This window comes from Pithys albifrons, chromosome 9, assembly GCF_047495875.1.
Source record: "Pithys albifrons albifrons isolate INPA30051 chromosome 9, PitAlb_v1, whole genome shotgun sequence".
NCBI classification, from domain to species: domain Eukaryota; kingdom Metazoa; phylum Chordata; class Aves; order Passeriformes; family Thamnophilidae; genus Pithys; species Pithys albifrons.
In genome coordinates, this window is record NC_092466.1 from 24710797 (window position 1) to 24723635 (window position 12839).

Genomic DNA, 12839 nt, shown 5'->3' on the forward strand with positions numbered 1-12839 from the left:
CTCTCTAGTCAACAACTTTAGAGTTACAAAACTGCCTATTTTCCAAGTAGACAAGGAAAATTAAGGGAAGGAAAATAAACAAGAATCATAGAACTTAGTCCTAATTTAATCCTAGAAAAAAAAACCTAATACATTAAGCAACCTTAAAAAACCCCCACATCTCTTTGTAATTCTATTACACAATTTTCTTCTTTACCTCAAACAAACACCTACTTGATATCTGCAACATCGCTTGGGCACTACAGGGAAGGAATCACAACGTCCCCATATATCCTTTCTGGTCTCTCAAACAATCAGTGCCAAAACCACCCCCTGTGTTCCAGCAAACAAATCTGTTAGGCACAAGTCCCCACCTACATGTGTCCTTGTCACAGTTGAAAATTTGTCACTCACTAGAGAAATATTACTAGAATTATAATTGTTGCAATTAATATATATAAATATATACACCGGGACAGTGTATATGCTAATGAAGCATGGGACTATCAGTGCGAATGGATCAACTTGATATTCTACATAAAGTAAACACTCTGTCTTCTAATGTATTCAATATCTGATCTTGTTTTGTTGTTATATGTGTGCTAAAATATGACATTAGAATATACCCTCCTTCACTTCTTGCAGTGCAGTTATTGATGAAAACATGGGACCTTTCTGCACTTCAGAATTGTTTAGAATAAATCTGTTGATTTCAGCTACAAAATTAAATTCTTATTCTTTTCTGTCATTTCTTGTGCTGGTTTTGGCTGGGAAAGAGTTCTTTTCTGTATAGTAGCTACTGTGGACTATGTTTTGGATTGTGCTGATAACAGCCTTTGTAATACAGCTGTTTTAATTTTTTCTGAGCAGTGCTTACACACAGTCTTAAAGCTCTCGCAACCATTTTTCCCTAAAAATATGCAGAATATGGCTTCAACCCCTGCACAATTCAGCTCCGCTGTCTGTATTGCTTCTAAAGCTCCATGAACAGGGTAGGATTATCCAGGTATAAATGAGTACAGGCAAAGAATATGAAATTCTATATCATGATGAAGTGATTATACAGAAACAAAAAATAACATTTTTTTAAAATGTCAGTTTTGAGTTGGAAAAGAAAAAAATCTCTATCTGCCACCTGAGCAAATCTGAGGTAGTGAACTCAAAACAACATTATTGATGGATTATGTCACTTTATATAATGCAGTCATTAAATAGGTTCTTCTTCCCAGACCACAAAAAAATTTTTCTTCCATCTCCTCTCTCAAGACATGACCCATCATCTCCTAAGCAGGGTTGTTTTCATTCTAACAAATTATATGTTGATTGTGAACTGTATTATTATATCCTATTCTCATAAACAGTCCATCTTTTTTAGTGTAATGTGCATAAAACCCTATGGATTTCAGGTAAGATGTACAGAATTATTTAGACACATAGAAAGACTTACAAAAAACCAACACTATGAATGGTACACCTCCTTCCATTAAATTATACAGTGAGCCGGGCAACCAATCTGATATTTGTAAAACTTTCGAGGCTCTATTTTCAATTTTTCTAAGGCTGATGCTTTGCATTTTTATTTACATTCCTTCTGGTTGTCAAAAACAAGAGAGCCCTAAGCAGCATTAAAACCCAAGATGTGGCTGCTAGGCAGAATCTTATCATTCCGTTTGGTGCTCACCACTGCCTGTTAAATACTGCAACTCCATGAACTGTTTTTTTATTTTGTGCTACTGCCATGTGCCAACAGAGCCTGAGCTCAGGGGACCTGGATTCTGAGGATGGGCTATGCTTTTCCAGCTCTGATACATAAGTGGGCTCCCAAAACCACACTGAAAATACACTTCAAGGTTTCTAGTTTTGTGCTTCAATACATCAAGTTTCTACCTGAAGGGCAGGATTAGGAATGGGCACAGGGGTCATTTTATGCCTCAGGGCAGGAGCTGATTTTGGCCTTGGTCTTTTAATCTCTGGCTCTTCAACTCTTTGAAAGCCAATGTCATCTTCACAGGATTTCCTTGAAGACAAATGGGTGCAGTCAATTCCCTCCTCCCGGTAATAATGCCCAACATTCCTGCTGCGTCCCTTAAGAGTAGCAGAGTCCTGTTTAAGTGCCAAGGAAACTGGAGCTTGGGCAGTGGCTGGGCTTGTGGGTGGTGATCCAGTTGTTACTGTAGACTCTGATGCAGAGCTTGCCTGCTGTTTATGCTTAAATTTGATAGAGTCGCTTCTCTTAGGAGGAGTTGGAGGAGTTGAAGCCACATCAGTTTTTGATGGCTGAGGTGAATGTCCTGTCACCTGATTAGGGGAAAGGTACTCCAGTTTGGGAGGAGTTGGCGGCCTTTTGAAAGTATCAGGGTCAAAGATAGATTTCCTTTGTTTTGGCTTTTTGTATACAGAGAACTTTTCTGTTTCTGTTGCTGAGATATTAACCATGACTTTTGGCCAGGTACCACCACTATGCTTAGTTCCATGTCCTTTATCAAACGCTGTCTCAACCATCAGACAGTCAGCTCCTGAAGGTTCATACGGCAGCCCCCTGTTGTCCAAGTCAACAGCTCCGTAGCCTTGGTCCCCATATGTCTCTGGGCTGAAGGAGCTGAGACTGTGTTCTGAATTACTATGGCAACTGTGCACTGTGTTCCTACGAGAGTTTACTCGCAATGTGTTACTAGGGAAAGGTTTGTGATCACAAAATGAAGTGCTGCCCTGATCACTCTGGTCCTTCTTGCCATCCATGATGTCTGGATTGAAAATGTCAGTCTGGGTTGAACTGTTGAGTTTCAGATTTCTTTTATTTTGGGCTTGTATCTCTGATGTGTGAACTCTACAGTTTGATATTTTTTCTGAATCCTTCAAATTTTCAAATATATTTTGACCACTCCAAGATGAACTCTGAGGAAAAATCTAAAACAAAAAACACATGCAATCACTTAATTATTGTGGCTGATTTCTGTTTACTATCAGTCATCTTCTACCCTCCTTGAATTACCTAGACCTGAATATACACTAAGGCACCCATAGATACAAATGGGAAAGGTTTAATAGTATCTTACAATTCAAAGAACAGAACATTAGGTAAAATGAAGTGAGAAAATTTTTGTAACTTTTTCAGAATGATTCCAAAAGGACAACTCCACAAGATGGCAGAAGTACTGAACCGAAAGTGAAGGAACCATTTCTACCTCTGATAAGTGATACTAATAAGATGTCTTTCATTGCCCATTTCCCTTCAAACATTTCATCTTTTTATTTTCTTAAGCCTCAAGCTCTCTAGATCTGAAATTATCACTTTCAAAGCCCATGTGACAGAATCCACATAATGGAATTCTAAATGCAATATGCAAAACAGAATAATACTTTTATAGAAAAAAGCCTGAAAAAGAAAGCCTTGTACTTAATCTTCATGGCAGACAAAGTTCAGTTTTCTGCACAACTCCCTAACTCCCTCCTGACTAAAAGCTAACATACTGTAGTCAAGAGGCAGTTTATTTTTCATGTACAAAAACACTGCAGGTCTGAAGCAAAAACCAAGAAGCAGCAGTCATTCCATGTGACCAGCAAACAAATGGGAAAGAAGACAGCAAGTTAGACCAATTTCCTACTAGATGCCACAAAAGTCTTACTTTGGAAATAACTGCTGATTGAGTATACTACAAGTGAAATGCATCCAGGTGGTCTTATTTTTAGGAGAGACTTTCCCATGTTGAAATATTAATTTTTTTCACAGACTCTTCCTCAAACAACTGAAATAATTGTGTATAAGTTCAAGAAAATTCTGCAGATTTAGCTTCTCCTACTCACCTTCATCAGAGATAGAGTAAGGGAGTCTCTACAGTTCCGTAGCAAAGCTTCACATTCAGTAAGTGACTTATTATCTAGTGCAATGCCATTGATCTGAACACAAAAAAGACACAACAGACATCTGTAAATCAAAGGTAACAGGTGTGGAGAATCTTAAGGTAGAAAATCTCTGAGACAGGGAAAACACTAGTTTTATATGTTTACATAACTGAAGTCTGGTTGACCTTTTCCCATTCCTCAAAATCGAGTGGAGAATGGAAAATGCTTAAGTACCATTTACTATTCATCCAGGGACACAGTGCAACAACACTTGTTCACTGCATCAGCCCCTGTTAGTTGTGCACCAACCATAACCACCCCTCATATCACAGGGCATACATCACGCCCATCATTTAAGGCTGCAAATGCACAAAGGGACACACTTTCTCCCCAGAACAGATGACAGCTGCAATACCAAAATTTAGAAGACAAGAAACCTTCCATCCACTGAAGTGATGCCTTTTTGGAACTGACCTTTCCTAGTCAATATAAGACTCACAAGTAATATACATAAGCCAAGTGGGAAGATTAAGTTAGTCCTTCTGTCAAAACCTGTCACAGCACAGCACAGCAAACAACCTGCACACAATATTAATCACTCAGCATATAAAAATATTAAATTAAAATAAATATCTGGTGAATTTACAAAAAGGGCTTAATATTGCAAAAGTAAAAAATTCATGGAACGTTTGGCATTTTAAAGAGTAGCATCAACAATAACACTTCAAAAATAAATAAAAATTAAAAAAGGCAAATGCATTCTTAAGACTTACAGCAATTATTCTATCTCCCACAGTAAGGGAACCCTCTTTGGCAGCTGGGCTTCCAGGCACAACAGCAGCAACAAATACTCCATTTTCTAGACTGACTCCACTATCTGAAATACATAAAAAAGAATTTACTCCTGCAATTCAAATATCTTTCTCAAATGGCTTGTCTGACCTGCCTGCACAAGAGAGAAATATGAGTATCACACCAACTGAGTTTCAATTTCTGAAAACTCTTTTAAAGAAATAATAACACAGAGGGGAAAAACAGGGTTTGTGAATATCCCCAAATTCAATATAATCATACAAAGCTGGGGTGACTGGGTTTAACAGTCTTGTTTACACTCCTAGTAACACTACAGACAGCTAAGTAAAGCTAAGTATTTAAAAAAAGAGAAAAATAAACCTAAACACACCCAAAAATAGAGTTCCTGTATTTACAGAATAAAGCTATTATCAATAATAGCATTCTTAGTTTTCAAAAAATAACCCTAATGAAATCCCTATCTAGGAGGCTGTAACAGTTTAAGAGGGATTTAAGCAAAGGCTCAGAGAACATGTTCCTTTATGTGATGCCATTTCTGGCTGAACAAACATGTACCATTTACATACATCCTTTATAGCCATTACCTTTATGTCCAGAAACATTGATGTGAAGAGGTGTTATCACTCGCCCACCTAATGACTTCCTTCTTCGAACCACCATATTAATAACACCTCCTCCATTTAGAACCGCTTTTATAACTTGTTTTTTATCCTTATTAGTAAGATCCACATCATTTATCTTCAGCAACCAATCATTCACTCTGGTAGATAAACAAAAATAAGAAGACTGGTGTTATAAGTAGACTTTCCCAGACACAGCTCATAAAAAAATACTGCATGAAAAGATACAGAGCTGATCTCAATAAAATAATACTTCATTATGTAGAGTCGTCCATTCCTGAAAAAAGCATTAAGTAGCAGCTAAATGAAAACCAGGACTTCTAGTCTGCATTTCACTAGGAAAAGTATATCCTCAAATCACTAACAACTACTTCTTAGTTAAAAGCAACTCTGACTGAGGACAGTTACTAAAAACCTTATTGACAATAAAAACAGGAGAGAGATTCAAATGATTCCTTGCTCTACACAACTTTTCTATTGCCTTCCCTCCATAACTCACCTTCATGTCTTTCCCAAAATTTAAATATATAGATCTAAACTTGAGAAGATAAGGGAGTAGGTGGGAGACAGTGAAACAAAAGAACATTTCAAATCCTGTTGAGTTTTAAGTGCAGAGATGAATATCTGTAACACTTCTAGGCATTGGTCTTCTCAGTGTGATTTCCCAACTAACATTAATAATATTTTTATTTACTTTATCATGACCAACATAAGACGAGTATCTTCCAAAGTCAAACCCTACCTTAACCGACCATCAGCAATACTTCCTTTGTCTACTTTGGTAACGAAGATCCCACAGTCTCCAGGGAGATATGGCTCATTCACACCTTCAGCCACATCAAAACCAAGTGCTTTCAAGTCCATGTCATCCTAATAAATATTAACAAGTGATTTGACTGCACTGGCAAAAATTGTCTGTTAGCAAGAGGCATTACTACATGTTTGCACTATGCACTTATATTTACAGGGTTCCTGTACTAGGCAAGTTTTTATTTTTTGCACATAAATATATAAACTCCTGATTTCATTAGTTATTAGGGATTCCCTGGCAATAGAATCATTCTTTGATTAGGGCTGAAAAAACACAGGAAGAGAACAGAGAAGCAGAAAAGCATGTGAGAAAGCACACTCAGACTCATATAACCTGTTTTAACATTGATCATGGTTGCGCAATGAGAGCACAAGGACATGTTCCTCAAGAATGGGCATTACATAGGGAAGAACAATTTTCACAGTAAGGTAGCAGCACTGTGTCTTACTGATGAACTCAGACAGACCTCCACTTTCATTTGGCTACAGACCAGAAGCAAACAGGAAAGAAAGCTCTAACATTACGGGGACCATTTCTCAATACAGATGTAGAGGTGATATTCTACTAAGCCTGACCCAACACAGATCACCCTTGATGTAAAAAGTGATAAACATCTTTAATAGATCAGTCATTGAACTGAACAGGGAAATTTTAATGTAGTATTTGCTTTGGTAAATGGTAATGTGACTGTAAAGAAAAAAAATGGTAAAAAAAATAATAAAAAACTGGGACCAACCGACCACAAACTGATTTATTATTGCTATTTTCAGGGTACATTTTCAGTACACTTCCAAACATTAGAATTCTACTAGAAATCTACTGGAACAACCACCTCAGCATACTGAAGGGAGATGATACTTGAAATTCAAAATCTAACATGAAAAAACCAAGCAGAGCTTACATCAGATGTGTAAGCAGGTTCAACTAATCCCCTCCAACTCAGAGGAGCATAAAGTCTTCAGGGAGTGCAAAAGACGCCCAATAAAAGCTGAAGATATATGAATATTTACCAGAAAATAAGTTGAACTAAACCTGACAAAAACATACTAAAATCCTTATGATTCTTCCAAATATTCTATGAAAGAAACAAATTTCCTAGGGATAAGAATGAGGCTGCCATAAAATAAAGATTACTTGGATCATTGCACAGCATCAGAGCTCAAAAGTGAGTATTATTTCTCTCAGTTTTGAGCTGAGTGATTATGTAGAAGAACATGAGCTTAGCCAGACAGATGAAATTTAAGCAAAAATAAAAGGATTGAAATGTATTCGACTTTATAATCTTGATCCTGGAATTCAAGTGCTGGTAAGTCAGCAAGGATTTTTCCATATATCTAATCAAGGTTGGCACGATATTATTACTATATTTTGGTACCAGCAAGTGGAATCCCTGTGTTTAGAGAAGGGAAACACATTCAGATGACAGAGTACACAATTGATGTCAGTGATGCAAACATGTAGAATAATCTTTGAAGTAGAAAATTGCTAAGTAACTGCATATGAATGGAAAATTCATTGGACTGCAATGTTGTTTACCACAAGTATGCCATATGCTGGAGTTGCTAAATAATTTTACAGACAATGGAATGCTCAAAAAAGTTACTACTAACAATGTGATGTGCCAGTGAAAAATTTCAAATAGAGTATCATAGAAGATTGGCATACAAAACAAAAATACAAATTTTAGATTACAATGCAAAAAAGTGAAATTATCTGGAGAGCAGTACTACTAGGATAATGAAAGGAAATAGGAGTTATCTGGAAAGCGAAACATAAGAACTTTATTCAATATACCAAAATGAAAAAGGAATTTAACTTCCTCTACAGACAAGCAAGAGATTGGCACCTCCACACATCCCAGATTTTCAAGCTGAAGGGTAATGTTGCCCTAAAACATATGTTCACCTTGAATAAATACTTGTAATATTTTATAGTTTCTAACGAGTGTATCTGAGCCAAAGTAGGAGAAATAACTTAATGTAAAAGCTTAAATATTTTATAGATTTTAGTGATGTTGCCTGTAAGAGTAGAAGACTGGCCACTCTAATGTCACTGTTTCCATCACATCTTAAGTTTTGGTTGCCATTTACCTCTGCCATATCTGCAATGAATCACAAATTCAAATTCAAAAACTATGTCACATGGACCTGGGTACCTTGCAAGATTAGATATAGGAACTATTTTTATTTATAATTTATATGAGGAAAAATACAAAGGTTATATATAACAGCTTGGCTTTGTGAACCAACATATTTGGTGCCTACATGTTTACCTACATGTGTACCTTCACAACAGCAACAAAGAACTAACAAGAACAAAATATTTTTAATCATACTGAGTATTAAAATATTATAATTGGCTTCAGAGCTATTCAATACACAAGAAAATGCAGTTGATGTTTTTTACTTACTCTGTCTTTTTCAAATTCGACCACTTCTGTTTCCCATTCCAGAGAATCTGTGTCTATGGCCGAGTCATGGGAACTATGGGCCATTAATTGACGAAATCTGGCCTCCTTTTCCAACTGATTCTCCATCTTCTCCCTAGTCAAAAAAAATAATTCCTTATAGACACTGGCAATCTCTTTTTAAATAAACTGCAAAATAATGTTATCATTGTGATAGACCTTATATTTGGTTTTCTAAATCAAAAATTCAAGCCATGTCAAAAATTTCTTGGGCTGCTATCAAATGGACTTTCTATTTATTTATATTATTCTAAAATAGTCTTACTTTGCAATATTTTTAAATGACTCAAGCACACAATTAAGTTTGTACCATCTCCCAAAGTGTATTTAATGCTCCCTCACATGAGCTACATCACTATGCTCAGGATGAGTGGGGCATGACAAATACCGATGGCAAAACCTCTTCCACAACCTAATGAGATGACATATGACGCACACCCTGCATTCATAAGTCAGTGATAATACAGTTGGAAAGAACTAAATTGCAGTTAATCTCACTTCAGTGAAAGAATTCCATATAGCTTAAGTGTATCTCCACAGTAAAAAAGCTTAGACTATGCATCTCAATAATAAGACAAGAAGGTTAACATAGTGAAACTTTGGGTCGTGCCCACCATAATAATTTCCATGATAACTATAAATATAGGCAATGCTTTCACATACAGTAACATGAATATCTGCTGCCTACAGCTGTAGTAACATGTAGTTCACTTACGAACACAGTTAACAAACCAAAGATTTTATCACAAACATTCATGCAGTTTGATCATTTCTCTAACATACTTCAGCTCCTTCAGTTCACGAATGGCATCATTTTTCTGCTTTCTCATGTCATCCAGATTGCGAAGAGCTTCAGCCAAGTCACTCACAGCTCGGTCTCTCTCCCTCCTTAAGTTGTCACACAAAGTCCTTCAAAAGAAAAGAAAATTTAGCTACTTAAAACCCCATCAAAGTAACACTGGTTTAGCCATATTGTATAGTTAATGTAAAATCTAAAAGAGCAATTTCAAAAAATACCTCTCTGCAAAATAAAAAAGGATAAGAAAGAAAAAAATCATATATGCTAAGTGTTAAGGAAATGCTTATCAAGATTACAGAAACTTTCTTCATCCCTTTCAGAACTTTATTTCTACTTACCTTCTTTAAACTGGCAGGGAAAAAAAAATCTTATTTAAGGATTTTCCCTTAGTTCCTTACATATATTTAGTAGCAAATATGTTGGATACTTTTTGCAAATGCCCCCACAGGTAACAAATTATCTGCAGGACTATAGGTATAGCAGGATTAGGCATAGCACACCTAAAAGACTGCACAATTTTTTGTTCCTACACAGCAGTGTTGTTAGACTCAATGCTTATGAAATCACGGAAAAAGAAAGGATCTTGTAGGGTGCCCTCAACTTTTAAAGAAAACCACCCTCTGATAGCTCACCCAGAGAAAGCGCTAGAATTGCATCAACTGCTCACAAAGTGTCACAAAGATCACTCATGAATCATCTAGCAATTGTTTACCGTATACTTTCCCTTTCTGCAACAATCTTATCACGCTCTTGAAAGGCCCAATCCCTCCTACACTTGGCTACTTCTGCTTCCTGGACAGCTTCCTTTAGTTCTTGTGACATTGCCTCATATTGTTTCCGAAGCATTTCAATTTCTTTGTTTGCTCTTTCTATGTCTAGAGTAGCAGAATCTTGTATCTAGGAATTAAGAAACACAGGTAAGTATTTTAGGCACAATTTTTAGGTACGTATGCACAAACAGCTTTTACTATATGTATGTTGCCAGATGTGTTCAATTCTCACCTGTTCATGAAAAATGTTCATTTATCTTAGCAGCAACTTTTAGGAGGGAGGGAGAAGAGAAAACCTGCTGTAATATATTTTATCCAGTAGCATACAAATTTCTGCAACTACGCGAATAAGAATCCTCACTTCAAAACAACATCAGTGAAGACTTTGTGTTTCAGAGATGACACTCTGCTTCTATCTTATTCTGCTTAGCAGACAGAAAAAAACCTTCAAGTACACTTAGACACACTACTATACACAGTTACAACATAGATTTCCTGCATTAGCACCTGTTATTTACCCTGGCACACCTAGACATGGATATTCAGGCAACAGACTTCGGATTCACACAGGTCCCTTAATTCCAAAGCAGAGCAATGGAATTCAAAGAAAATTTTGATTTCATGTTTTTTGTTGTTTAGATAAGAATTACTTTATTCTTAAATTAACGTGTCCCTCTAAAATTCTTCATTTTGAACAACAGAGATGGTTAAAACAGTAATACAAACACACAGAGAAAACTCTGAGCTTGCAGCACAAGCCAGCTACAAGAGTACAGCCCACTACAAGGCTCTGGGCTTGCACACAACTGTGTGAGGTTAATTTCAAGGTTATAAATATAACTAATGAACCTAACTAGACTTACAATTTGGTTAAAAATTAAACTTTTGCTACTTATATTTACAAACAGAAACTTAATAGGAATCACAATTGTATTTCTTTCAAACAAGAAGTGCTGCCACTATGTATTGAAAAATACAGTGCATTCACATGTAGGTATTTCAGAGTGACTTGAGGAAAAGGGGGAAGACTCCCAATGTGTCCAGACCTTTAACTCATCTCTCCAAAATTACTGATCCCTTGAAGCTAAGAAAGAAAAAGGCATCGGTGAAGACTTGCAATACCTGACGGGCTTGATAATATTCCCTGAGCAGATGGTCTCTCTGGATGATGGCTTCTGTTCTCTCTTTTCGGGCAACATCTCTTTCTTCCTTCACTGTCTCTATATCCTTGCAAGCCTGGTCAAGTTCCTTCTGGGCCTCAGCTTTGTCCTTCACTTCATGACAGTACTTTTCCAGTAACTCATTCCTCTCACAAATCGCTCGATCTCTTTCCACTAGAGCTGAGTTTAGTTCCTAAAACAAGATCCATTGTTTGCAGTAGGTTAAGTTCACACGGAAATAGTTCATCTTTCCAACTGGAGACACATGTCACTACACCCTTAAAAGCCTACAGAGTTTACCACTGACATTCTGAAAAATGGGAGTAGATCACATTACATACAAGTAAGCACTAGCAAAGAATATTAAAAGTGGTATTAAAGATATCACACCATCACATTAGCACAGTGCTATGTCAAAGGTAAGCAAGATTCTGGAAACACTCATAGTTTTAAGGAACCTAAATGAACAAGGTTATTAATCAGACAGACCTGGTGTTTTAAAAGAGGCTTTAAATATGGCAAAGGGTAAGAAGATATTGCAAATAATTTTAAGTAATTGTCTTGATTTTACAGAATTGAAATAATTTAGACAACTCAGCTACATAACTATCTTATAAGTTCCTCATAAGTTTTAAAGGCACATTAAAGTTACATGCCATTAAGATATCAATGTGCTACAGAATGTTCAAAGATAAAACTACAATATCTCAGAAAGCAGAATGACAGTACATCTTATTAAATGCAGGATTCAGCTACAACATAGTAAAAAAGATATGGCAATTGTAGAAGTGGAAGACCATTGAAATAACTTAATTTCATACCACTACATTTTCAGATGGTCCAGCTCTCGAGAAGCATTCAACCAATGGCTACAAAGAAGTCTTCCAATATATCAGCACCCCTAGTTGGAAACTGTTTTGATCATAAAAAGAAGTCCAGAGACAAGGGTCCAGACACTTAAGTATAGAAAGACATCATGTCATAAACTGACTTCCATTCTATTTACTTCTACAATTTTCAAGGAGTAAAATTGAGTATTTTTAAAGCACACATGACAATTGCATTTTGCTGTACTAACATAATTGTTTGCAGATATGCATCTAATTAAGGCTAGTCAGACTATTACAACAGTTCTGCAACGTCATTAAGAGTTATTTTTGCTGTAGAGTAACAGACGAGCACTAGAATTAATTACTCACTCTGAACTTCAAACGTATCAGTGACTGTCAATTACAAGAGCACCCACGTTTTCAACATCAGTAAGACCTTCCCTTGCTCAGTACCTCTGAAGAGTATTTACAGTTCTTTAAAGTTAAAAAATACATATTACCACAGTTTCTCCCAGCAGGCTCGATATAAACTATCTGAATAAGAGCAGCCATTGCCTCCAGAGGTCAGTGGTGAAATTTCACCTTTTTCCTATGACATTTGCACAAAATTACAACATGACAGCACAGGGAAATATGTCATTTGGCACTGACTAGAACAGCTTCTGTTTGAAAACAGTAGAGCAGTTTGGTTTGAAGAATGATTCTGGATTCATGAAGAATTTTTATGTTTTAGGGAAGTTTTCATAC

The 12839-nt window shown here is 36.4% G+C and overlaps 1 protein-coding gene across 5 annotated transcripts in view; it reads right to left on the reverse strand.

Moving 5' to 3' along the window:
* Positions 1–12839, reverse strand: part of DLG5 (discs large MAGUK scaffold protein 5) — a 97439-nt gene that overhangs the window by 22598 nt on the left and 62002 nt on the right. For all 5 annotated transcript variants that reach the window (XM_071563445.1, XM_071563441.1, XM_071563440.1 and 2 more), the window contains 9 exons: positions 11225–11455; positions 10045–10229; positions 9317–9442; positions 8477–8609; positions 5998–6125; positions 5220–5395; positions 4596–4699; positions 3784–3876; positions 1867–2886 (listed from right to left, as the gene is read on the reverse strand). In XM_071563445.1, the coding sequence (XP_071419546.1) occupies positions 1867–2886; positions 3784–3876; positions 4596–4699; positions 5220–5395; positions 5998–6125; positions 8477–8609; positions 9317–9442; positions 10045–10229; positions 11225–11455 (2196 nt within the window). The remainder of the gene's footprint in view (positions 1–1866; positions 2887–3783; positions 3877–4595; positions 4700–5219; positions 5396–5997; positions 6126–8476; positions 8610–9316; positions 9443–10044; positions 10230–11224; positions 11456–12839) is intronic.